Here is a 27,671-nt window from a genome sequence, read left to right as displayed (position 1 = left end):
CATCATGTGCTGATAATTAGTAAGTGCAGTGCATAAATTGGTGAAATATGAATAGAAATTTAAAGCCAACCTCTCCCTTAATGTCAGCTACATATTATCAATAAACATTCTCTGTAAATCACTATCTGGTAGGGAAAAAGGCATCTTGGTGGAGATGGATTGATATCAGGAGATAAAATTTGTCACCTTTTCTTTAGGATTCTGCTTAAAATGAACCAGGTCCACTATGGTGACCTGGCTTCCAATGTTTACTTGAAACCTCATATCAAAAGCATCCACAATTTGATCAAATGAATGAATGGAATAATCAAGCAGTAAACTATACCATTCTAACGTGGTCCCTTTAAGGGGCCGAGAGAATAGCTTAAGTCTAGCACAAAGTCCAAATTATGATAATCACTACAAATGGTCATGAAAGTGTTTATGTGCACAATTAGATCTCCTTCTCTACTATACTGATCAAATTTCAGACATTCAGCTCCTTGAGGGGTGATCATATTTAAAATAATCACATCAAGGGGGTTGTGACGATAATAAGTGGGAAGAAATGATTCATTAGAAGCAAATGCTAGGTTAGTAAGTTGTTGCTGCAACTGACCCATAATTTGCAATATAGTGTGGTAGAGGAAGTGGAGGCCGACATGGAAAAGTACCACCACCATGATAACTATGACCTTCGCCACCACCAGCACTAACAGTAGGTCCAAAAGTAGTAGAGGTCATTGCTATCCCAGTATACCCAAAGGGCATGTGTGAGACATTAACCTTAGGTATCGTATATGCACCAACATATGAATCATTAGTAGGATCAATATTCATCATATGGATAGTCGCTTGAGGAAATTAGACACCAATCTATGGGCTAGTAATGTCAAATTGATCATCCTAAACAATACCCTCAGTGAGTGGTACATGATTTTTAACATTCATAGAAATAGCCCTTAGAACTTCCAGGCCCTTCTTATCTAATATTAGTATATCTCTCAGATGATGAATGATATAACTGGACTAAGGAAGGACATTTTCTTGCTCAAGGAAGCCTTTGAAGTCCTCTAAGTTTCTCTCCAGAGAATAGCCCTAGTTGAAAGGAACCTTAGCAAAAGATTCATGATCGATAGTAGATGGAGATTGAGGGGGACTATTTAGTTAGTTTTTGGGAAGTTGCATTCTAGTAGACAAGGTAGTTGCTAGAAAATAAAGCTTTAAAATCCAATTGATTGTAATGGTAAATTATCATGTAGATTTTATCTTGAAGAATAAAATCAATACATCTTTTTCTTTCTAGAAGAATGGTTTAGGTTTTATGAAATTTTTACTTTGTTTCTCTACCATTTTTAACATGGTATCAAAGAATACTATATTCTTGTATTCTTGTGTATTGAGATTGTGTTGTCAAGAATATTTTCAAATAGGTGATGATAAATTTGGAAGAATATCTTTATTATAATTGAATGGCACTTGAAGATCTTCAATTTCATGAAGCTTGTTGGGTGTAAGGCACGGAGCAAAGGCATGAAAAATATGAAAGATGCATTCTAATTATCTACTTGAATGTTTTTTTATAATAATTCAATAAAAAATTAATATCTTTTTTATTTCTCAATAAAATTTTGAAATTTAAATTTTTTTCTAAAAGTATAAGTATATTAGTATAAAACCCAAAAAAAGTTCGAAGAAATTTTCAATAGTTCATGAGAAGTTTGAAGCAAAAAATTGGCATCTAAAACTATAAAATTTGTGGAGATTTTAATGGTGCTAAAATTTTGCTGATGGTATTAAATGTGTTGTTGGAATCTTGAAAATGATAAATATTATCATTCAAGTTATATCTCAATTCTTGGCATGAGGTTTTGAAGGTGTTATGCATATTAAGATGGAATAAAGGTCATACAATATTTTTTTGTTTGTTGGTTGTATTGAATACAACTGATCATTGGTTCTCACAAATAGCTACCAATTTATAGTTCAAAAATTGCAATTTATGTGCTAAGTATTAATATTTTAGCCTCTTTCTTTCCCCATGACAAAAAATCATATATTAGTTTCTATTAAATGATGATTAAAGATTTGGAAAAGGTAGATCTATTTTCTCAAGTGAAATTTTTTTATGAAAGTTTATTAAATATATGAGCCTGTGGTTATTTACCACAACTTTCGATTGTTTTTAATATTGAAAGCAGCATAACAAGGGTGTTGTCTCTATAACATCCATAACCCAAATGTATCAAAAAACAATAGCAAAACTATAGCAAACCAGTAACAACAAAAGTCACAGCAATTCAATGGTAATATACATAACCATCCAGATAGTAACCAAAGTCTAGAACATTAGGTAACATAAAGCATACTATAATAACCTAGTAAGTTTATTACAGGAACCAAGCTCTTGTAAACAAAAACAACAAAAAGAGAGTCCCCTATAACACTAGGCATTACTAGACTTTTTGACACCCTAGACCGCTTGCAATAGGGTGTTGTTCTAGTCCTCAATTGGGAACGTAAATAATTCCCTGTGATGCCTTCCTCAACCACAACATCGCCAAGCACCTTTTCCTTCATTAAACAAAGTGAAGTTGTCAAATTGTGCATAACCTTGAGGTTGAATTTGTATATGTTGCCCATCTTCGATTCCAACTCAATAATCTTGTCCTTCACCCTACGCAATTCCTCCCCCATATCCTTCAACTCTTTCTCATCCCTCTGACATCCCACACAACTCTCACCCATAGCATTCATCTTCATATCTTCCTCCATGGCAACCTCCTCCAATTTTTCATCCTCAGTTGGGTTCCCCTATTTGTCCCAATATTGTTAACTGGCTTCTCTAGGTTCTCGTCCAAATTCTCCCCACCACCATCAGCATTCCCCTAATCTTATTTTTCTTCATATTATTTTCCCTGCTCCCCTTCCTCATCTTTCGAACCATAATCAACCAACTTTAATCTCTTACCCTTTCCAAACTTACAAGAGGTAAGTCTATTCGATCATCTCCTACCTTCATTCCTATTACTCTCCCTTTCCTCCTCTTCCTCCTTACTCAACTCTTCTAAAATCATTATCTTCTTATAGCTTGAGTTCTTTCCTTTCTTCTTGCTAGTCGAGGCCTTTTAGGTTTTGGGCATGTCTATTTCTGTGATTACCACAGAAGTAGATGGGGCCTAGGGGAAGCCATGAAAGCAACCTCCGAATGGGGAATGCAATGTTTGGTCCAAGCACTAGGTGCAACAATTAACAAGGGGGAAGCACTCGTGGCAAGGGCTTCCATAACCACAATATTCCTAGGCAAACAGAGGGAAAAAATGAAATGAATATAGTCTATAAATCAAACCCTAGTGCAAGGGCATCAGATTTTTATCTTGATTTTAAGGATCTAGGGCCTCTTTGATAGAGTGTTCCAAGGAGTGAAACAAATAGAAGGGGAAAGAGATGGTTTCATGGTTCCTAAAATGATCCAAAAGCGACATATCATAGTAGTAAACTTTATGATAACCTTCAAGAGTAAATTACTGTTGAATATTCAGGCAACTGAGAGGGGGGGTGAATCATTTGACAGCTTAAATTAATTTCTTTTATTCATTTACACATATGGAATAACCATCAAAATTAATTCAAATAGATATAGTATGAAAACATAAACATACAACGGGTCACACAATGAACACCAGATTTGACGTGGAAAATACATGAAGGGAAAAACCATACAGAATGTTAGTTCTCAATATAAAACATTGGTTAAGGTGACACCAGTTAGGGTGATTTTTACAAATGGTAGCTCACTAGAGGAGGGCTTACTACCCAGAAAAAAAAATCACTACCAAAGATAGAAAGAAAGGTAATCCACCACTATAACACACACTGCAAATCTGAAACTACTTCTGGTGTCTCAACACCAACACATTTTGCACATCATCAATAATTAGATCCTTTCATTTCAATCTCACGTATCTTCAATAACAATGCCACACTTTTTCCATGCTAACACAATAGGATCATCCTCATATATATATTATCTTCCAAGAAAGATAATCTTCTAAGTCAGCCAAGACAGAGATCTAAAATAGGTCAACACTAAACATTTCAGTGGTGGGAAGGAATGAGAATTTGACCACATGACAACATACATCATTGGTCAGATCAACATGTTACATCCATCACAAATTCCAGACCTAAATCATGAATCACACGCTGCACCAATACCACTACTCATTCTCAAATTCATGACTTAATCTAGACCCGAAAATAACTACCAAAGCAACAAAAATAGGAATGGAACCAGGATACACATGAATACACTTGATCAACACCATATTTGGTAAACAAAGAGATATAGATCACCATCAATTCAACCAATCCATGTTGAATATAAACTATAACACATCTTCCAGAGCATCAATGATTCTAGGAACACATCTACTGAATTACCACACCAAAATCATGTGCTAACATCAATGATAGAAAATCATAATCATTAACATCACATTAGCAGCAAGTACTTTATTATCATTAAACATACAGTTTTCTAGTGGTCAAGCAACTCTTCTCTCACATATCCACCTTGTAGCTTCATGGGGGATTCCTTCCCACAAAAGAACCGGTTAAGAATTTCACTATTCACCACATGGCTTGTTCTCTTTCATGTCCTTCCTTCCATGGAGAGGCCAGTCACTTGTGCAATCACTTCCTTACTAACCTCAAATGAAATTCCTCCCACAATGACCCTCATATTCACCCAAGATGTAGCAAATTGAGTCGACAGTTCTTCATCAAACCCTTGCATCAATTCAAGGTACCCATAAATCCCTCCTTCCTTACAAATGTATCATAAAATTTCAATATTTTTGAACTCATTAGACTTGTCAAGCTCAATGCACACACGGTATCCTCCCATTTTGCAAATAGTAAGAGAGTTTTTGTAGAAAAAATAGAGAAAAATGTGAATGTTTTTCTAGAAGTGTCACAATAAATGTGAAGGCAAGTTTTGTGTAGGTCATCTAAGTCATAAATGCGCCTGTATCTTCCCTTAATCCCTTGTGCATGCCAACAACACAACATGCAATGTGAAGTGATAGCGAAAGTGAAACTCATAGGCTTTCTTTCCCTAGGGATTAACTTGTCATCACTACTCCAACTCCCACACGGCTCGCTACAATGATGCTAGAATATCATAGCAAAATAAATTACACACAAAACACAAAAGGTGGGCCCCAGTCAACGTCAACACCTGAGAGTTGTCAAAATTAGCATGATTGTACCCTCTTTGCCTAGGAGTCCACCTCAGTAGATTCCACATCATCCAAAACCTTCTCATTTCAAAATGTAAATTTTCTTTCCATCCACAATCAAACTTGTAGCCCCCAACCCAGGTTAATAGATTCCCCAAGAGATAGCTCCCCAAGAGATGAAAATTACCCATTAGACTCCGTAGCTAGGGACTCTCCATGAAAGATTATCTAAATATTATTAGGGAGGGTATCCTTCCTCCACCAACATCTCCATCCTTCAACTTTGAGGCCAAGCACCGCCAAGGCATCAGCAACCATATTTTCCTCCCTATAGATGTGACCAATTTCAAAGTACTTTAGCCCCAAAAGAAATATGTGAATGTCTTTGATTATCCCTTCAATGGACCAGTTAGTCTTGCACAACCCCTTAACTACATCAATTATGAGTTTGGAATCACCTTCAATGACTAATGTCTTCAATCAAATTGAGAGGGCAACTTTGAGTCCCCAAAGTAAGGCCATCCCTTCAGCTTGGTTGTTCATATTACCTTTCAGATTTCCAATGTACACTACCACCAATTCACTCATGTGCATTCTTATAACTACCCCCACAACCACCTCCCCTTGTAGATTGTATCACAAATCCATCAAAATTCAACTTACACCACCCTCGTAACTTAGGTGGACTCCATTTAGTATTCCTTCTCAATAACCTTTTCGAATTGTCAAAGTTGGCATAAGAGGAAGGTAGGACCTAGCTCTTAGCAATTTTATTAGCAAACAATGAGAAGGAAAAGGAAGGACAAGGGAAAGAGATGTTAAGATTGTGGTACTTATTAAGTCTCCTTTGAGTCTTTCTTTTGAGATCGAGTAAAAAAGTTTGCACAAGAAATACATCTTTCAAAGGAGTTTATGGTTAAAGCATGATGAATAGTTTTGAAAGTGAGTGGATAAGATAAGATACCACTTCATAATTTTATTAAATTATTCATATTTATTTTTAAATACAAGACTTATCAAGTATATTTAATATTAAAGGTGTCTCTCAATTTGGAAATTGTATAAGGCAATTATTAAGTGTATGTATTTAAAAAAGGTTCATTTTCAATTGAAACCAACATCTAGTATTTGCATGGATACATATAATATTTTCATTTTTAGAGGATATTTAAAGGTTTGAATGATAAATTTTGCAATTAAAGAGTAACAAAATCCTATTAAAAGTTGAATAAATGGAGATATGAGGATATCTATCATCTCAAGCAAGCTTCTCACTTGGGATGATTCACTATATGAGAAGTATATTTTCCCACTTGTGTCATTGAAGAGCAGAGGGGGCTTGGAATCATTTGTCTCCCTAAAGAAAAGAGGATGCCTAGAATATTAATTTTGATTGTGAGGTCATTTGATGTATTTGTGTTTGGTTGAGTTTTTATATAGAAAAAGAGGATTGTTTCCATAGCGCTAGAGGAAGGATTTGACACAGTTAGATAAGTGTTGTTCTCTCATTACATAAGGAGGTTGGGGAAACTTTATATTCTCTCATGTTAGTTAGATATTTATAGGTTCCATAGTAAGGAGATTCACTAATGGAGTCAATCTAGTGTTTCCTAGGTGAGGAGGATTGGTGAAGCTGCTTCATCAAATTCTTTAGAAGGGTTGTTGTTATGGACTCTTGCAATGTCTCACCCTTTATTTGGATGATGTAATAAGGGAGAATGTTGGAAAATTTTCCATCTTTAGTTATTTTTTAGTATAGTTTTAGAATAAATATTTAATAAAAGTTAGTAGCTTTAGTTAGTTATTTGGAAGTTGCATTCCCATAAGTTAGGTAGTTGATAGAAAATAAGGTTTTAACAATCCAATTGATTGTAATTAGAAATTAGGATATTATTGTATTTAGAAGAATCAAATCAATACATATTTTTATTTATACAATAATTGTTTAGGTTTTGTGCATTTTTTGTTTTGTTTCTCTTCCTTCTTTAACACTTGTCCCTCCCTCTCTACTTCTCTCTACTTCTCTCTAATTCCATACTCCCTCTCTACCTACCTATCCCACCATCTCTCCTTACCTCTCCCTCCCTCCCTCTCTCTCTCCCCTACTTGCCTTTATCTCTACACTCTCCCTAGTACTTTCCCTTCTTCCCTCCCTCTATCCCTTTTTCTCACTCGCTCCATACCCCTTTCTCCCTCTCTCCCTTTTCTTGCACCCTCTATTATTTATTGGTTTTGATTAATAAAAGAGGGATAGGCTTGTACCATTACATATCCGCATAGTGACACATAGGGAACATTAGGGATGTGTAGCTAGCCAAAAAAAACCCCACTAACATAAAAAAAAACCCATCAAGGCATCCTGAAAGCCAGCAGGAACAAGAAGACCAAAAAATAGAAAACCAGCACAACCACCCATGAAAGGAATAAAGAGATGGCCAACTACATGGGGGAATTTTTATCCTACCAATCCTAGCATAAACTTAACACTTTATCTGAGAATAAAACCTTTTTGCAAAACCCAATTCCAGAGTCGGGGGACACCAAGGAAAAATCAAGGGTGGCTTTAACTAGGGACTCTGTGTGGCCTAAGCTCACAATTAGGGCCTTGGTCTATTTTCGTTTCTTCTCCATTTTTCTATTTAAATCGTCCTATATGGTCTAGATAGCCTGTAAAGAGGCGTTACACATGTTGGCTGCATTCTTGCAAGCCAAATTGGCATCCTCGATTTTCATTTTAAGGGCCTCTTGGGAGCACAATTTCTTCCACCTCCATTTTAGTCCCAGTCATCTTGATCTTGGCATCCATGTCTTCAATCCTCCCATTCACCTTGGCCCAGTTCTTTGTAAGGCCAACAAATTCATTAACATACCTCCAAACTCTATCATCATCAATGCCCTCAAGCTAGGTATTAGCCCTAGCTTCTTCCTCAGTAGTCGCCTCCAACCTGTTAATTTTCCTTATTGCCACATTCATCTGCTGAAAAAGCCACTTCAACAAATCATCACATCTTTGCACATCATCATGAATGTCCTTCACAATCTTGGTGAGGACTATAATTGAGCTTGGGGGCTTAGTATTAGTATAGGGGGGAGGGTTTGTGGGAGGAAGGCAAGGGCTAATATCTTCATTAACATTAGTGGAAAGGGACCAATTTAAGCCCGTAGTTTCAGAGGAATTTGATTCATCAAAGGAAATAGAGTCAGACTCTGACTCCTCAATGATTTTCGCATCCTTCTGATCCTTAATCTGGGGTTTCTCAACAAGGTCTTTTTAAGAGGAAACAATGGCTTTGAATTTAGCCATGCACGCAAGGTTTTTGCTAGTGGGCATGTTATGGACCGAATGAGACACTTCAGTAGAATTGGATAGGGTGACAATAAGATCAACATATAAGTTAGGGGTCATAGGTGGACCCAATTTCAACAGCAGGGATCCCACCCGAGGGGGTTTGGGCCAAATTGAAATTATACAGCCTATGAATAAGACCATGATGAAGGGGGGGTTTACCCTTGACAGTAGCCTTAGAAATAGATTGAGACAAGGAAGATAAGATCTAGTAAGGAAAGTTCATTCTTACCCCATGGCGCAAGTGGTTCAACATAGGGAAGAGCTGAAGGTGAAATGTCCTCTTTCTACCATCCAGCGCTAAATATTTCATGAAGAGAAGAGCAGTCTGCTTCTAGATACTAGGGATATCTTCTCTATTGTAGCCACTTTGGAGTTTAGAGACCCCTTCGCCAGGTTCAAAGAAATGGTCAAAATCTTCCTTATAACTCTCCTTAGGTTTCTTGGGGAAGGAAACGCCATCCAAGGTCAAGCCAGTCACTTTCACAATGGTCTCCTCAGAAACCAAAAAGGCAACACTCTCATTCTTAACAGGGCCATTATCTCAAGCTTGAACAAAGGTCGTAGACAGTTTCAGATCATGGTCATTTATACCCTCCACATAGGAGTCCAAATTTCCCTAAATCACCTTACTCCAGAGTTCACCATTTTTTTTGAACTCATAGCATTCATCTAGCTCAACCTAGTTCGAATCTCCTCCCATCCTTGCAACCCTAGAAGCCAAATTGAGAAAACAATAGGTTTGAAAGAAACAATGATGAGTACTAACAAAATTAAATTTTCACTACCTTTTCCAGCAAGGAAAGGAGAAGGCAAGAATAGAAAATACCAAAAAGGTGATCTTTGGATTACAAATCATTAATGGGTATGTCATTCGAAATAATAGAATGGTCCACACTGGGGACTTCATGCAAGTGGGACCAAACTTTCAAATTATTAACCATCATGTCAAACCTAGCCAGCTTGTTCATCACACTATTTCCCTTGCATCACATGTGGCAAAATCTAACATCGTCAAGAGTAAGGCAAAGGGCACGACACTTGTCAATGAGATAGGCAATCTTCCATTCCAGCTTAGCCACCTCATTAAGCATCATAAAGATGCTACAAGAGTTACCTTCAATAATGATATTTCTAAGGCCCATCTCCCTAGCCATAACAAGCCCATCAATTATGGTGGCCACTTCACCCACCTTGGAAGTTTGTACCCCAAGGTTTTCCGCATAAGCAAGGATCAAACCACCATGTGAATCCCTAATCATGCCACCCCCTCCCACCCGACTCGGGTTGCCATTAGAAGACCTGTCAAAATTCAACTTTAGCCAGCCGATGTCAAGGGGGGTCCCTATTATTTGTTGGTTATTTGATGACTATATAGCTAATATTTTAGTAGTTTTAATTTAAAAGAACATGATCCAAGGTTGTGGTCTATCAATCTTCCAAATATATTTTTAAATACCACTAATCCTAGACAACCAATACAAAATAAAGAAGTCAATAAATAACATAGTACAATTGTACAATGTGCTAGATTAGATCCACATGATGTAGAATTAACTTAGAGTTGTTGGATCAAGCCGCATAGATTTCCAAGTATCATTTCAATTTATTTAATTTTTATAAAATTTCAGTTTAATATTTTCATTAATTAGTTTCGACTTCTTTATTTAATTAACCCAAATAATTCATCTAACTGAGTTTAATCATTCATCTATGAACTGGGTGTGCTAAACTTGGAATCAAAACAATATCCTACTATAAAATTAATGGCATGTAGTGAAACTAACATTGGAAGAAGGCACATTCACACTTTTTAAAGTAAAATAAACCCCTCCCTAGAAACTTAGTAGATCCCAATGCAATGAATGCCTATATAGATAGGATAAGGCACTAACATATACACCCTAGTTGCAATATTTGCAAAAAATCCATGAGAACCATGTCTATTTGTATAGTGTGTGATCATACACAGATGTCATTTCCTATGGGAGTTGAAGTAAAGCAATATATGTCTTGGGTAAAGTCATGATAGGAGTGTACACTTTAGGATTAGAAAAATCAATAGGATTTAGAGTCATCACTATCATTTTTAGAGACCTAATTTATGTGGTGAATTATTATGCTCTTATATAGAAAATCATTTAACAATTAAATAATCATTTGGTCGAGATGATCCCGCAGCATGACAGTAAGTCACGATCCCTATTGATAGAGCGGTCACGAGTTCAAAACTCAAGTCTTTCATCCCAGAGGCACTCCCAACAAGGAACACACTGGCAGCATGGAGACACAGATGATGACATGGAGACACAGATGATGACATGGAGGGAACTGATGGCAGAAGCAGTGTGCGATGGACAGGAGTTGTAATAAGAGGGTGATGAATAATGATGAACAAATGATACCCTAACTGGTACTAAGAGGGGTTGGGGGGTGAATCAGTACAAGCAAAAACTTTCTCAACACTTTATCATATTAAAACAATGTTGACCGGTTGTCTTCACCACTGAACTTAACCATGGGTATACCGGTTAAACATAGATACTTCAGATAGCATTTGACAGACCTTAAATCTTGATGACTACTTCCTGATATAATCAAGCATGAGTTGTATGAACAATACCACAATCATTTAGCACTGCATGCATAACTAACTTAATCAACTAATACTCAATCATCACATGAAAACTCACAACCCATAACAAACAGAGTTTTCATGTGGAAACCCAAATGGGAAAAACCACGGTGGGGATGAATACCCACAAGCTTGTTTTGAACTCTTTCGAAGTCTGCTCTGTTAGGAGCCTAGTTTGGTTAAAGACTTTATAATAAGGTTCTGTTAGGAACCGATCTCGTTAGAGATCACCCGATTAAGGGATGGCTATAAACCCTGTTAAAGGTTGAAACCCTGTTAAAGGTTACCTCACTAGAGGATTAAAAGAACTCAATGAACTTGAGTCACCTGGTTAGAGGATTTCCAACAAGCCTATTAAAGCTACCTGATCAAGGGATTTTCCTTCTATTGAAATGGTTAGAAGTCAACAGGTAAAGCTTTGATTTGATAACGGAACTACTTGCTAAGGAAGATCCTTTTTAGCTCCTCTCCTCTACAATCACACTCTGCAGATTCCACACTCTGGTTTGGCAAGTATCTCAACATGCGAACACAAACACATCATTTTCCAACACAAACAATAACAAACATCATTGACCTTATAGACAACAATTAGGTCGGTAGCATAAACCCTAAACCCTAAACATTTTAGGTTTACAATTACAAGTGGTCCAATCCTGACCGTTAGATCCATTGCATAGAATGAAGTGATCTAAAACAGATCTAAAGTCATTCTGCATCGTCCATTCTTCACCGCATATGGAAATCAGTAACCCATCACGCGCAATTCATACACCACTCAAAACATCACGCATTCCCGAGGTAGACATTCAAATGTATTCGATCTTCATGCTCACATGCACATAGCTGACGTGGCACCATGATCTCATCCTTATCTCTTAACTAACTCATCACAGAATGTCATCGATTGCACCGCATAGGCCAAACCGGAAACCCTAGAGCTGAACAGGGACTACCAACCAGTGGTCACACTTAGTGAACCCTGACATTGATCCACTCCATCTCGGTTGACCATAACCGCTTCCAATCTTCATACCAGTTCATACCAGTTCACCTATTGACATCAATGGCAACATACATTGTCACCACTTCATCATATGCCAACAGAGGGCACTACCACCATGGAGAGATAAGGAGATAATTGCACACGATGATGGAGAGATAAGGTGATGCTTGCGTGTGGTGATAGAGAGATAAGGTTTCGCTTGCGCGAGGCAGGGGAGATATAAGGGTGAGCTACCATGCGCTTGCAACTGAGTGATAAAGTGGAGATGCACGCGTAATGGCAAAAAACATCTATGAAGATGAGGTCCCTCAAAAATGTGGCCTCACTAGTTCATAGCTCCAGTCAAAAACATTAATGGCTTCTGCCCCTTACCGATCAAAAAAAAAAATCATTTGGTCATCTTCTCAAACCCTAAGTATTCATGGAGTATTCTGATTTTGAATTAAAAGCCTTACCGATCAAAAAAAAAAAATTATTTGGTCATCTTCTAAAACCGTGAATGTTCATGGGGCATTCTAATTCTGAGTTAAAAGAAAATCAATACTTATGTTAGAATCATCGTAATGATAACTTGCAGGCTTAGGTACAATTTTCTGGTTATTTGATTATTAATATAGAACTAATATTTCAATGGAGTTGAAATTGTAGGCCAAACGATAGCCTAAATATTATTTGGACTTCAAATTTATGCCCATCGTCAACTATTAAAATAAGTATGAATTCAATTTATTTAATCTTTATAATTCAGTTGATATTTCCAAAAAAAAATTAGTAATTTTAATTAGCCTAAATGATTCATTACCCGAATTTAATGATTCATCTGCGAACTGGGTGTGCTAAACTTGGAATCAAAACAACGTCCTACTATAAAATTAATGATTTCATGTCAGGTAGTGAAGCTGGGTACATTTTGTTTTACTTCAGCGACAATACGAACTTATTGCAGCTTGTCACAATATGCACCATACTACTTTGTAAGAAGTCCTCATCATAACCTGATACGCACCTTAATAGAATTACAGCTATGTTCTCGTGAGCAAGTTGGAAACAAAGAGGAATACAGCAGATAAAGTGTCCACTGGGTGCGGTGACTCCCATTTTAGGTTTCAGAATTTAACATTTCATGAATTGGATATTATTACATGTACATTTATAGTCCATGCACTGTGGAGTGGATCTTACAGCGTCATAGATTACAACTTGTCCGAGTCAAATGATCTTTGTTTGCAAGCATATATAGCAATATTCTCTTCTCCACTCTCCAAAATGGAAAGTAAGGATTACCCTTATGGGAAATTCTGATTCAATTTCTCCATTAACTATTGACAGCTTTCGTCCACTGTGTCTGCTATGAGGGATGAAGTGTTGGATTGCATGTGACTTTATTATCTCCTAATGCAAGATAGACGCAAGTGCACTTCAAGCCTATAAATATGAGCATGCCTCCCTCTCTTGCACAACCTGCAACACACTCCTATCCTACTCACCTCACTTCCCAACCAATTTACATTCCTTGTTTCATCTCTTCTTTTCTTTCACAAGAAATGATGAACAGCTTCATACGTAGTGGGGTTGGATTTCTAGGTTGTTATTAAATCTACCCACTAAAATAGTTTCTACATTGAACGTTTTTTTTTCAAATTAATTGTGTAATTTATGATTGATGAGAAGAACCATAGATGCTGTGTATTGACTGTTATATTTGTGAATACGATGCAGGAAGTGCATTTGCTTTGTTCATGTACGGTGCACCAATGTAAGTACGCTAACCAGTTCAGACATGAATTGACATCCCAATGAAGTAATATTCATGACTAGTTTGAACATAAATAATGATTATATGGGTTTATGTTGAGATTGCAGATGTACGTTCAGCAGAGTCATGTCGAACAAGACAAGTGGAGAAATGTCAGGGTTACCCTACGCAGTGGGTCTGTTCAACTGTCTTGTGTATGCTTGGTATGGCTGTCCTCTCATTAGCAATGGATGGGATAACGCTCTTGTCCTCGCTATCAATACCATTGGCCTTCTTCTCCAGTGCTGCTTCTGCACCATCTATCTCCTTTTTGCCCTACCCAAATCCAAGGTATATTATATTACATTGAGCACATAAGTTTATTCTTATAATTTAGAAGTTGATTTACCATGCATCTAACTGGCTAAAAATGGCATTGCAGAGAAGAATGGGTGCGATGGTTGGAGGAGTGTTGATGGCTTTCGTAAGCTTGGTGACAGTTTCTATGTGGGGTTTGAATGCCCAGAAGAAATTGGTCGTGGGAAGTACTGGAATGGTGGCCTTTGTCATTCTTTATGGATCTCCACTCTCTGACATTGTAAGTAATCTCATTCACATTTACTGGAGTTGACTGGTACTCATATAAATGATGATTAGAGAAGCCCTGGAATTACTGACGTACATATATGTGTTGGTGTTGATACATATTACAGAGAACAGTAGTTCGAACAAAGAGTGTGGAGTGCATGTCATTCTATTTCTCATTATTCGCATTCCTCGGTAGTGTGTTATGGTTGGTGTATGGTGCTCTCAGCAAAGACATTCTCATCATGGTAATTGTGCATTCACCAAGAGTATGGAGTGCATGTCATTCTAGTTTTAATGAGCGATCAGAAATCTAATGTCATTTTTGTTTGATTGATGCAGGCCCCCAATTTTCTTGGAATACCATTATCTTCAGTTCAGATGATAATATATTGCATGTATAAAAGAAAGAAGCGATTAAGAGTGGCAGTTGAAGAGGGGAAAGTGGAAGTAGTAATTGTAGTTGAATTGGAGAGCGTGGAGGATGAAAGTTTGGCCATGACCAAGTTCCCTGCTTTTGAGGGGAAAGTGGAAGTAGTAACAGTAGTTGAATTGGAGAGCGTGGAGGATAAAAGTTTGGCCATGACCAAATTCCCTGCTTTTCACTCATCTTGACAGCTATATGCAGTTTAGGAGTGTTATCCATGATTGATCTACTACTCCTACCCTTCCAAATGAGTTTCTAAGAGACTCGATTTGTTTCTTGAATGTTACTCTGGCTTAGATGTAAGTCTTAAAATTATAAATAATATATTCACCATTTAAACTTTACCATGTGTATTTTCCCTACTCTTCGCTATGAGAATAATAAGTCCATTTTAATAAGAAAAAACAATAAAATAATCTTAGATATTTAACATCAAACAAATTTAAGTTTGAGTTAAAAACAAGAATATATTGTGAGTTAACATTTTGATATACATTTTTATTTCATGAAGTATTTGATAAGATTTTAGTTATGACTAATGTATATCAAGAAAGGTCTTTGGTAGGCTTTCTTCAAACTTAAATTTGATGACATCTTTTAGGGTAATTATAGCAAGGTCAAGACCAAATGGATAATTGGATATGACATTTTTTTTTCAAAAGGGGCTTCTTTTTGTCTTTGATGCAAAATTGTTAATGGGGTTGATAGGGAGATGAGTATGGAAGCGATTAAACCAGCTATTTCTCTAAGTATTTGAAATTGATCATTACAAGGAATTCTATGCTAATGAATTACTTGTTTGATCACATTCATCACACCAAAAGATAATAGGATTCTTTTTGTAATGCTATTCATGGGTATAACTACATCAGAGGAGTGATTTTTGGCAATTGACACTCATTGGATTCATATGTTGTCATTGATGGCAACAAATGTTATATGTTTCTTCATTTACCGGTTTATATGTGTATGTTATAATAAGGTAAAATCTTATATTACCGACAAAACATTGATTCACCTGCCCTCTTAGTGTTCTTGGATTCCAACAATGATGTCAGTTAGGGCTTCATTTTCATAGACCACTAGGGGAGAAGGAAAAGGGCTCATCTTGGTCTCATTCTTAAGCTACTTGTGATGAACTTATAAGGCACTGAGAGGTGGGGGTGAATTAGTGCAAGTAAAAACAATACAAATCTGATTATCAATTTCACCAACTTAAAACTCAATACGCATATAAGAAATAACACCAAGTAAGCAATCACCACATAAAGCATAAACCGCATGACACAAGAGATTATACGTGAAAAATACAAATGGGAAAAACCACAATGGGAGTTAGTACGGGACAAAGATCCACTATCTGTAGTATACAAATTTGACCGGTTAAAGTCTACAACACTCGATTAGGGGCACACCCTATTAGGAGTGTCTAAGCCCGGTTAAGAGCTATACAATAAGGCCTATTAGGAGCTACCCATGTTACAGGGATTTTCAAACCGAAGTTAATGTGTCACCTGGTTAGAGGATTTAATGATCAAACATGTTAAGATCCGACTGCACCCTATTAGGAGTGACCTTGTGAGAGGATTTTCTTGCTGCAACTATTAGAGAGACAACAAGTTTAAGTGATCTCAGTATAAAACCTTCAGTGTCTGATTAAATCTGCTTCAAAACATTACAACATCACATATACTTCATCTCTGAACTCCTCTGATCACCATACTATTAGAAATACGAAATTCGCTAATCATTTCTTACACATTCAAGCTCATATTCATATATATCTTCATACCTAATCACACATCTTAAAAACATTATTAGGTCAGCTAGAACCTTGTAACAATTCCCTAGGTTCAATGTATCTAGACAATCTTGCATTGTATGCCTTAGTTATATCGGCCACTGACATAACAAAACAAATTTTGTGACGTTTTACCGATCTAAGTGATTTTCACCAGTACCGATTAAGTCTCGGCGAGAATACCTATTTTGTCAATCAAATCTCATTCACCTGATCAAATTACCACATGCGGTCATGAACATAACTTCATCTACCAGTCTTATTTGCCACTACAAAACCACATCATCTCATTCTTCATAAATTTCCTGTACCGGTTGTCAAAATATAATGTTGTATGTCTTTTACCAATTAAAGTCCTAATTACCAGTTCTGATAAAAATTGTCTCTACTTACCGGTTAAGCCTTACCGTTTGAATGGTAGGACTCAGATGACTATAGAAACATAGTTGTCATCAATAACAACATACAACATTGTCATCATACAACAATCTAATCAAACATGTACCGGTTGCATCAAGCAAACAAACAATTACTGGTTCATATCAAATGATCAAATGCCAACAATCTCCCCCTTTGGCATTGATGGCAACACTTAGGAAAAAAAAATTGTCGACTAATTGTGTAATTCAAAAATTGACTATATGACATGTACTCCCCCTTAGCAATTGCATGTTGTTATTCAAAAATGATAGAGACTCATATTACTCCCCCTTTACATTACATACAAAATTTTGACTAACTCTTAACTATTACTCCCCCTTTGACAACAATGCCAAATAAACAAGTAAAATACATGAAAGATATATACATTGTACATCAAAATTTGCATCAAAGCATTTATATATAGATATAAGAGTCATAAAGTCTTTACAAAGCAATTTTAGAAAAAGTGTCACTGAAATGAAACTTCAACTATTTTAGATCATTATCCCATGTCTTTAACAATTTGCTGGTAATCTCAACATGTGTCTTTATCTGCCCTGCTATATCCTCCATTGCATCAACTATTCTCATCTTAGGTGTAGCCAAAATAGCTTCTGACTCCTTGTATGCTTGCTATAAAATTTCCACTTTATGAATCAATTGAGTCTGGAGCTCCTTCAATGATCTTACCCGTTTGACTTGCTCATGTTCATACACCTCAAGTTTGTGATGGAGTTCTACAACTGATCTACCAAAATGAATAGTTGATTCATTCAGTGGTCTAAATATTTCACTCAATATTTCAATTTCTTTCTCAGCATCTTCCCTTTTCTCCTTCAAATCAGCACAAAATAGTGAGAATTTTGAAACAACAGCCAAAATCTTTCCTTTGGTTTCTAGTGCATTGTTCAACAGGTCGTTATCAACCGTGAGTGCTACCTTACCTTTATCTATCTCAGACATCAATTGTTCTGTCATTTTTTTCTTGTAATCCTTTTCAACCGATATGTATGTTGCATCTTCAAAAGTCTTGAGTTGATCTTCGACATCAGTAACGAACTATCCAAGTTTGTCAATGGGAGTAACAAAACTTTCAGTATTAGTCTTCGATAGGAGACTAGAAAAAATATCAATCGATGTCCTTATTGTTTCTACCTATCTCTGTTATTCTTTTATTCTCTTCTTTTGAGCTCTAGATTGCATTGTTGTTGCAATCTCCATCAATTGAGAAAAACTCGGATTGTCCATATCAATAGGTCCTTTATTACTAACCGAGTTGTCATCGTCATCAATTGTTTTCTTCTCCTTTGTCTCCTTTTTCTTTGCCTTTTCTTTCTCAGTTTTCTCCTTCTCGATCTTATCTTCTTTTGTCTTCTCTTCCTCAGTGGTGTCCTTGACCAATGGTGGTTGAGTTTCCATATTTTGTTCATTCACCGGTACTTCCTCATCCTTCTTTTCATCAATCTTTTCCTTTTAATTGTCATCAATATCTACATTTACACTTACTGATGGAATTTGAGTATCAGTAGGCTGTATGTTCACCAGTGACTCATCAAAGCTCTTTTCTTCAGCTTTCTTCTCTACTTCTTCCTCTTGCTACTCATGTTGTTCAAACATCTGAACATCAACATCAAATACATTTGTATTACCAATAGTATTATCAACATTGTCTCCAATGTTATCATCGGGAATGAATATCGGTTCAGTATCAATAAGATCATCATACATATACTTGTTATCCGGGTCAAAATATGTGATCTTAACACCTTTAGGAAGTTCTTCTACCTTTACCTTTTCAGAACTATCTTCCTCAACTTGTTCATTTTTTTCTTCTTCTTCATCTGGGATGAGACCTAAAGCCTTCTTGATCAAAATCTTTGTCTCCTTCTAGACTGATTCAATCTCTCCTATTAAAATTCTTGTTAATCTCTTTTTGGTTATGAATGATACTTTTGCATGATCTTTATTGCTTCAATCTCCTCTTCACTTGCTTCCGGTTGCAAGTTCTTAAAGATATAATCAATGAATTCTTTGTCTTGGCTAATGTCATCCTACCACCTTGCATCAATTAAGTTATACGAAGAATTTGGAATCTACCCTTGTAGCTCAATGAGGGCTCTACTAAATTTATCATACTGAAGATGACTACATCTTCAATCTCCCTTTGTTGATTTTCAGATAAATGAATAAACAATGTGTTCAAACCTTTGTATATTCCATAATCCTTAATTATTTGGACCATCCTATTGAAAGAATCTTATAATGTAAATGGTTTCTTACGTGATTCTACCTTACCATTTGCCTTGGGCTTCTTAACACTTGCTCTAAGTGCTCTTTTATCCTCATCTGATTCAGTAGCCTCTTCATCATTTGCCAGTTTGTGGGCTTGTTGCTTCTTCCTCTTTCTGGTTTATATTGGTGCAGCAAGTAGATCAACAATTTTTCTTTTTTTGGAATGGAATTTTAGATGGTTTACCTCTTTGTGATTCAACCGGTTTGTCTTCTTCCATCTTCTTTTCTATTGCTTTGGCTTTTGCATCTCTAGTCTTACCGATAGGGGTATGGGTAGGTACACTAGATGTTTCACCTTGCTCTGTTGTGTGCTTTTCCCTAGCTACTGATATCTACTGTTTTGTAAATCCTGCCTACTTAGCAAATGCTTCTACCTCCTTCCTTATCTTTGAAATTACTGGTCTTTGCAGCTCAGAGTGGACTTGTAGTGATTTATCCTTGTATGTCCCAAATCTCTCTGGAGTGGTATCCATCGGTTTCTCTAACAAATGGTTAGCATAAGCATTAAGTAGATCCTTGTCTACCTCATATCCCATAGGTAATACCCATGTGGTTCTAGAGATAATTGCATCCATCATACAAGTATTTGTATCCACCATGAAACAGATTGGTTTCTCATACCGGTTGACTACTTATGTTAGTATACACTCTCTTGCCTGCATTTTCTTTTGAAAATCCTTGAAGTAACCCCAAGAAATATTATCAAACTTTTCCTTCAGCATCCTAATGGTGTTCTTCATCTATAGTAGTGCAGGGGTACCTTCAATCCATTGAAAATCTCTAATACCAGGGAAATAGTTTTGGAAATAGAAAAACAATCCAAAAATCAATTGTCCAAATTTGAATCTCAACTTCTTGTCTTTCTTCATAGCTTCTATATTCACCAGCAATTGGCTTCTTAGTGCCTCAGCCAAATCATAATCAACATTCTCATTTACCATCCGATAAGCAGTATGAATAGTTGTTGCCAATATGTTGTTCATTCTTCTTCAATAGTGTTGGTTAACAGATTTGTCTTTCTTAAATACCTTTCAAAAATAACTCCCAAATGCCCAAATTGAAAGACAAAAATAAGAACCAATAGTTGAGTCACTTGCAATGGTGAGTACAAGTGCTCTCAGAATTTTGATATGAAGGTATAGCTCCCTTCATTGGATAAAAATGTATATTTTCTGAATATGCTTTTAACCGGAAAGCAATGAAGGCAAATAACGTCTTCTCATAGCTATGACACAAATGTGAATAACAGATTTATAATAAAGTGAATGAAAATAAGTAAAACATAGTTTAATTACCCACACCAAAGAAAATACCCTTTCCAATAGATCAAAATGCTCTGGACTCTGATCAAGTCTTTCCCATGCCTCATAGGACAAGGGGGCTCAGAATACCCAGACAAAGAGCTAACAACACATTTCTTTACACATACAAATTATTTCTGAAATCAAAGTTTCAAAATTAAATGCATACATAATTTAATGTAAGAGAAAAAGAAATAAAAGGTAATCACAAGAGAAACAAATCTCATTGTAATCAAAAGAAAAATATTGACAAATCCATAGATCAAAAAAATCTTCTTCATTCCATCAATGCCAAAATGTGAGCTCACAGACTCAACACTTCTGAAAAATAAAACTATGCAGTCCAGAAAACAATGCTGCCCCTTTTTTTACAGCCAAAAAGATCAAAAAAAGAACCCCCATCTCTTTTATTTTATTACATATATATAGCCTCTGAGACTTTCAGTTATCAATAACTGATTCTTGAAAAGATTATTAATTAATCTTTTCTTTTATCTTTTATCTTCTTTTTTTTACTTCAAATCTTTTATCTCAAAATTTTTTATAGACCCGTACTCAGAGATTAATAAATTTTGAAAGAGATAATATTTTTTCAATCACTCCGGTGAGGATTTATAACACTAGGTTTTCTAAAACATATCAAAAATTCAGTGCAATACAATGGTTTAATTGATAGTTGTGATCCCCACACTGAGACTGATTTTTCTATCTCTGAAAATTCATGGTTACAGGTTGCATTGAGAACCACAAACAATATACACGCCAATGTTACTGGATTTTTGAACTTTTTGAATTTTGAACTCACACACTCTGAACCTACATATGATGAATCTCTGAACTCTGAATTTGAACCTCTGAAATTGAACCTTGAACTTTGAACTAGCGACCTTTAACCTGAACTTTGAACATTGAACCTTGAACTTGTGAGGTTCAATCAGAAGGTTCAAAAACACAGACTGCACCCCACATTATGCCTCATTGATTGCTTTGTCTTTCCATTTTCCTGCGCATTGAACCTACAAACCTTGAAACTTGAACCTATGAGGTTCAATAAGGAGGTTCAAGATTACAGAGTTTGCCCACAATATGCTTCATTTATCACCTTGTCTTCATATATGGTTGTGCGTTGAACCTTTGAACCTTGAACCTTGAACCAAAGAAGGTTCAAAGTTCAAGTTCAATGACAAAAATTACAAAGACTTTACACTCATTAAAACTAAAGTTGTGATACAGCCCATTCCGATTGAACTCAAAATTTGAACTTGAACCCAAACTTTGAACTTTTTGAAAAGGTTCAATAGTTCAAGTTCAATGACAATTGTTCCTTTGGGCTGCCATAGAAAAAATTGCATAACGTTTTACTGAGGGCTTTGTTTCTTTTGAAATTTTAACTATAGAATAAATGAGCCAAGTAGAGCATAACCCAAAAATAATTTTTGCATATGAAACATAATACTTAGGATTTAGTTATTTGGACATATGAGTAACCCAAAAATAAAAGAATTAAATTTTCCTAGCCGACATGGATTTTGGCCATAAAAACTGGTCATTTTGGAGAAAATGATGTGAAAATTATCTCTACAAAAATATTTTGTGTCTTCTTTCATAAAATTTGAAAAATAATGATTTCTTTGTGACTGGCAAGTAGGGGATGTCCAGGAGGGTCCTTGAAAGTTTGAACAAAGGTGACCAACACTTTCAACATTAAAACATTACCAATAGCTAGTTTTTAGCTGATTATGAGGATTTAGGCACGAGCAAAAGTATAGGGGTAACATTGGCTCTAATTGGGGACTAGGACTATAAAGGGCTAGGAGAATCCAAAATTTGTCTCTAGGAGAGATCAATGCCTATCATCCATTGGGCAATAGATTCAAGAAGAAACAGAGCATGAGGAGCTTTTTGCAAAGAGGGGAACATGGCAAGAACTGAAAACGCACAAGCCAAAACCACTAAAGCCTACGACAAACCAAAAATTTATCTGCAAGTATGTACATGGGTGGGAAATCCCTTTACCACAGGCAAACTCTAGGGTGCTCATGCAAAACCGTTAACCGGCTGGAAAAAATATGAGCCTTTCCTCAGCAATGGATTGTGACCATGAAATGTAGCTAAGAATAATGACCTTCTGGCAAATGCTTCACTGCTAACTCTTAGAGTAATGATGTGCAAGAAAAACCTGTATATATGCTCATCTTCAAAAAGCCACCTTTCATCATAAATTTCTGAATTTACTTGAACTGCCTGCATGGTACTATTCAAGCATTTTTCTATTTTTGATTGCAAATAATAACAGTCGTAAATTTTTGCAGGAATAGTTGCATCATCTTTAGAATTTATACTATTAAATTCACCATGCTTAAAAGGAATTTCAGCATTTATATCGAGCTTGGAATAAAGAAAGACTTCATCAAGCATAGGATCTACACTAGCTGAAAAAACTTCATCTTTCTTTATAGCAATCAAATCTGGAAACTCCCTATCCACAACCAAAGCATGAAATGCATCAATACCTGAGCTTACTACAGAAGAGCCTCCTCCTTTAATGAATGACAAAAATTGACATATGATTTCCTCTTCATAGAACAAAGTGTCTTTCAAAACCTCTGAAAATTCTAGAAACTACAATGCTTTAACAACTTGGCAGCTTTCTTGCTATAGATTCATTTCAAAAGCTTTTTTTTCTTTCATATTTTCAGAAAAATCTTCAACAAAGCAAGATTTTGTTTTATTTCTAACACAAACCTCACTAGATAAACCTTCAAATAATATCATTATATCTTCAAAGTGAAATGACTCCATAATAGATTCATTAAAATCTCGCAATGAATCAGTCTTACCATCTTCTTCTATAAAATTGAAGGCTGCATATTCTGACTGTGTGTTAATCTGAAAACTTTCATCTTTAAAACTTGTTGGGACAAGTTGGTTTTCAATAATTTCAAAACTGAAACTTTCTACTTCTGGAGAGGAAAAAATTTTCAACGAATCTTTATCATTCAAGCTCACAAGACCTCCAATGTTGTCTTGATCATATGTTAAATCTTCATGAGGTTGAATCATTGCTCCTTGGATTTCTTGCTCACTCAAGATTAGATAGTTGTAAGAATAAAAAGAAAATGAAATAGCTAGAGCATCCTCATCATCAACTCTTAATTGCTCTTTAAGTTGTAATATCCTCTCTTCATGTGCTTGCATCAAATTTGTTCTTTCTTCGAGCTCTTTCAACTTATGAAACCGAGCATGTAGACTCATCCATAAGAGTGCAGATACATGGTCATCTTCCATACTTTTCTTTATTTTTTACAGCTTCAGTAATGCTTTCTTTGCAGCGATCCCAAAAGTCATGCAACTCTTTATCATCCATCTCAATAATTTCCAAGATGGTGGGATTTGGTCTTTTCCCCAATCTTGCAACCTTTTGATTTTGCATGATGATTTAACAGAGTCGCCAATCCTGCACACACACAGATATTTAATAAAGTTGAGGAAAGAAAGCACTGATCTTTCATTTCTGAGTCCCCAGCAGAGTCGCCAAAAATCTGTTGGTTAACAAATTTGTCTTTCTTAAATACCTTTCAAAAATAACTCCTAAATGCCCAAATTGAAAGACAAAAACAAGAACTAACAGTTGAGTCACTTGCAATGGTGAGTGCAAGTGCTCTCTAAATTTTGATATGAAGTTACAACTCCCTTCATTGTATAAAAATGTATATTTTCTGAATATGCTTTTAACTGGAAAGCAATAAACGCAACTAACATATGCTCATAGCCATGACACAAATGCGAATAGCAAATTTATAATGAAGTGAATGAAGATAAGTAAAACACAGTTTAATAACCCACACCCAAGAAAATACCCTTTCCAAATATTCAAAATGCTTTGGACTCTGATCGAGTCTCTCTCATGCCTAAAAGGACAAGGGGGATCAGAATACCCAAACAAAGAGCTAACATCACATTTTTTCCACATACAAATTATTTATGAAATCAAAGTTTCAGAATTAAATGCATACATAGTTTAATGTAAGAGAAAAGGCAATGAAAGGTAATCACAAGAGAAACAAATCTCATTGTAATCAAAAGAAAAATATTGACAAATCCATAGATCAACAAAGTCTTCTTCATTCCATCAATGCCAAAATGTGAGCTCATAGACTCAACACTTCTGAAAAATAAAACTATGTAGTCCAAAAAATAATGTTGCCCCCTTTTTTACAGCCAAAAAGATCAAAAAAAAAAGAACCCCCAGCTCTTTTCTTTCATTACATATATATAGCCTCTAAGACTTTTGAAGTTATTAATAACTGATTCTTGAAAATATTATTAATTAATCTTTTCTTTTATCTTTTATCTTCTTTTTTTTGCTTCAAATCGTTTATCTCAGAATTTTTTATAGACCCGTACTTAGAGATTAATAACTTTTGAAGGCGATAATATTTTTCCAATCGCTCTGATGAGGATTTAGAAAACTAGGTTTTCTAAAACATATCAAAACTTTAGCGCAATCTAACAATGTAATTGATAGTTATTCCCCCCACACCGAGACTATTTTTTTATCTCAGAAAATTTGTGGTTACAGGTTGCATTGAGAACTACAAACAATATACATGCCAATGTTATTGGATTTTTGAACTTTTTAAATTTTGAACTCACACACTCCAAACCTGCATCTAATGAATCTCTGAACTCTGAATTTGAACCTCTAAAACCGAACCTTGAACTTTGAACTTGTGACCTTGAATCTAAACTTTGAACCTTGAACCTTGAACCTGTGAGGTTCAATCAGAAGGTTCAAAAACACAAACTGCACCCACAATATGCTTCATTGATTGATTTGTCTTTCCATTTTCCTGCGAACCTTGAACCTTGAACCTACGAGGTCCAATAAGGAGGTTCAAGATTACAGACTTTGCCCACAATATGCTTCATTTATCACCTTGTCTTCATATTTGGCTACGCGTTGAACCTTAAACCAAAGAAGGTTCAAAGTTCAAGTTCAATGATAAAAAATTACGAAGACTTTACACTCATTAAAACTAAAGTTGCGATACAACCCACTCCAGTTGAACTCGAACTTTGAACTTGAACCCAAACTTTGAACTTTTTGAAAAGGTTCAATAGTTCAAGTTCAATGACAATTGTTCCTTTGGGATGCCATAGAAAAACCTACATAACTTTTTACTGAGGGCTTTGTTTCTTATGAAATTTTAACTGTAGAATAAATGAGCTAATTAGAGAATAACCCAGAAATTATTTTTGCATATGACACATAATACTTGGGATTTAATTATTTGGGCATATGAGTAACCCAAAAATAAAATAATTAAAATCTCCTAGCCGACATGGAGTTTGGCCATAAAAAATGGTCATTTTGGAGAAAATGAGGTGAAAATTATCTCTACAAAAGTATTTTGTGTCATCTTTCACATAATTTAAAAAATAATGATTTATTTGTGACTGGCAGGTAGGGGATGTCCAGGAGGGTCCTTGAAAGTTTGAACAAAGGTGACCAACACTTTCCACATTAAAATATTAGTGATAACTAGTTTTTAGTTGATTTTGAGGCTTTAGGTATGAGCAAAAATATAGGGGTAGCAAATAGTAAATCCTATACCCAATCACCATAGAGGCATATTTCATAGTTGGATCGTTAATGTTGTTTATTGTCATGGCTCTACCATCCCATTTTGATCCTGTCAACTTCTCCTCATTATTCTTAGGTACTGATCTTAGTAAGGGTACTTCATCAGTTGAGCAAAATCTAGTTACTGCATGGATGACTTCCTTGGTTATTTTATGTGGTCAATCCATCTACATAAATTGATCATAAAAGCGAATCAAAACAAATCTAACTAACTCATTATCAAAATCATTAATGAAGTTGATTGCATGATGGAACCCTTTCTCGGCAATACTCTTAAATTATTCTTTCAGTATACCCTGGTTATCACACAATGATTTATACTGGTCATGAATAACTGATACACTCGTGTCCAATTTGTAGTGATAAAAAGATCTGACATCTTCAACGTGCAAAACTTCATACGGTACACTAGATAGGGAACCGATAGGGTATGTTTCCTCTGATTTGAAAGGATGACATTTGAACTCTGGTCATGGCCTCCCAGTCACATCAATAAGATGCGGAGTATCCATACTAAAATATGCAAAATCTCGAAGCAAAGACTAAGATTTACTAATAACTACCTTTCATGCTTTAGCACAAGGGTTTCACACCATCAAAACCTTCAACATCGTTCACCAATACAAAATACTCTTCCGATCACCTTAGATCTCTGGTAAACACGCTAAAAGTTGCAATCTCAAACTTTCTCTTCTCTATTCCCTCGCCAAATGCTCTCAAGATCGCAATGTGACAAATGAAATTAAAAATGTTCTTTTTATTTGCTTTCTATCTACCGCATTAAATGCTTTAACCGATAAAACCCTAAAATGCCTTAAAACACTCTTAAGCATATTACTAGTTGCTAAAATTGAATGTTATTTACCGGTTATGATTCAAAAATACATAAACATCGAAATGCATCAGAATATGCAAATTTAACTTACAGTACTTCATCTAGGGGTTCATCTCAAGATTTGACAATATGCTCACCCTAAGTTGTAGAAACAACTTAGTTTGTTGGTGATGGATTCTCCACAGTAGGTGAAGAATTTGATTCCTTAGATGGTTTGTCATCACTCTTCTTCTTCCAGATTCTACTTATCTCATCTTTGGTTTCTTCACTATCAACTTTCTGCTTTCCATTTCGATCTGTAGAATGATTCACCGATTGGTTCTTCTGTGTTCTGCAAAACTTAGCAATGTGTCCCAGTTTGTTACAATGATAACATGTCATTCCAGATGCTCTCCACTTTCCTACATTTCTTCTAC

General features: G+C 35.7%; 1 protein-coding gene across 1 annotated transcript; it reads left to right on the top strand.

The window, feature by feature from the left end:
- Positions 1 to 13,681: 13,681 nt before the first annotated feature.
- On the top strand, positions 13,682 to 15,300 carry LOC131040527 (bidirectional sugar transporter SWEET3b). The gene is made up of 6 exons (XM_057973474.1): positions 13,682 to 13,793; positions 13,929 to 13,965; positions 14,073 to 14,295; positions 14,387 to 14,542; positions 14,658 to 14,777; positions 14,872 to 15,300. The coding sequence occupies exons 1-6, from the start codon at positions 13,754 to 13,756 to the stop codon at positions 15,142 to 15,144; spliced, it is 849 nt and encodes a 282-aa protein (XP_057829457.1). The 5' UTR covers positions 13,682 to 13,753; the 3' UTR covers positions 15,145 to 15,300.
- The last annotated feature ends 12,371 nt before the right edge of the window (positions 15,301 to 27,671 follow it).

This window comes from Cryptomeria japonica, chromosome 6 (genome assembly GCF_030272615.1).
Source record: "Cryptomeria japonica chromosome 6, Sugi_1.0, whole genome shotgun sequence".
Taxonomy (NCBI): domain Eukaryota; kingdom Viridiplantae; phylum Streptophyta; class Pinopsida; order Cupressales; family Cupressaceae; genus Cryptomeria; species Cryptomeria japonica.
This window is presented reverse-complemented; position numbering and strand designations above follow the sequence as displayed.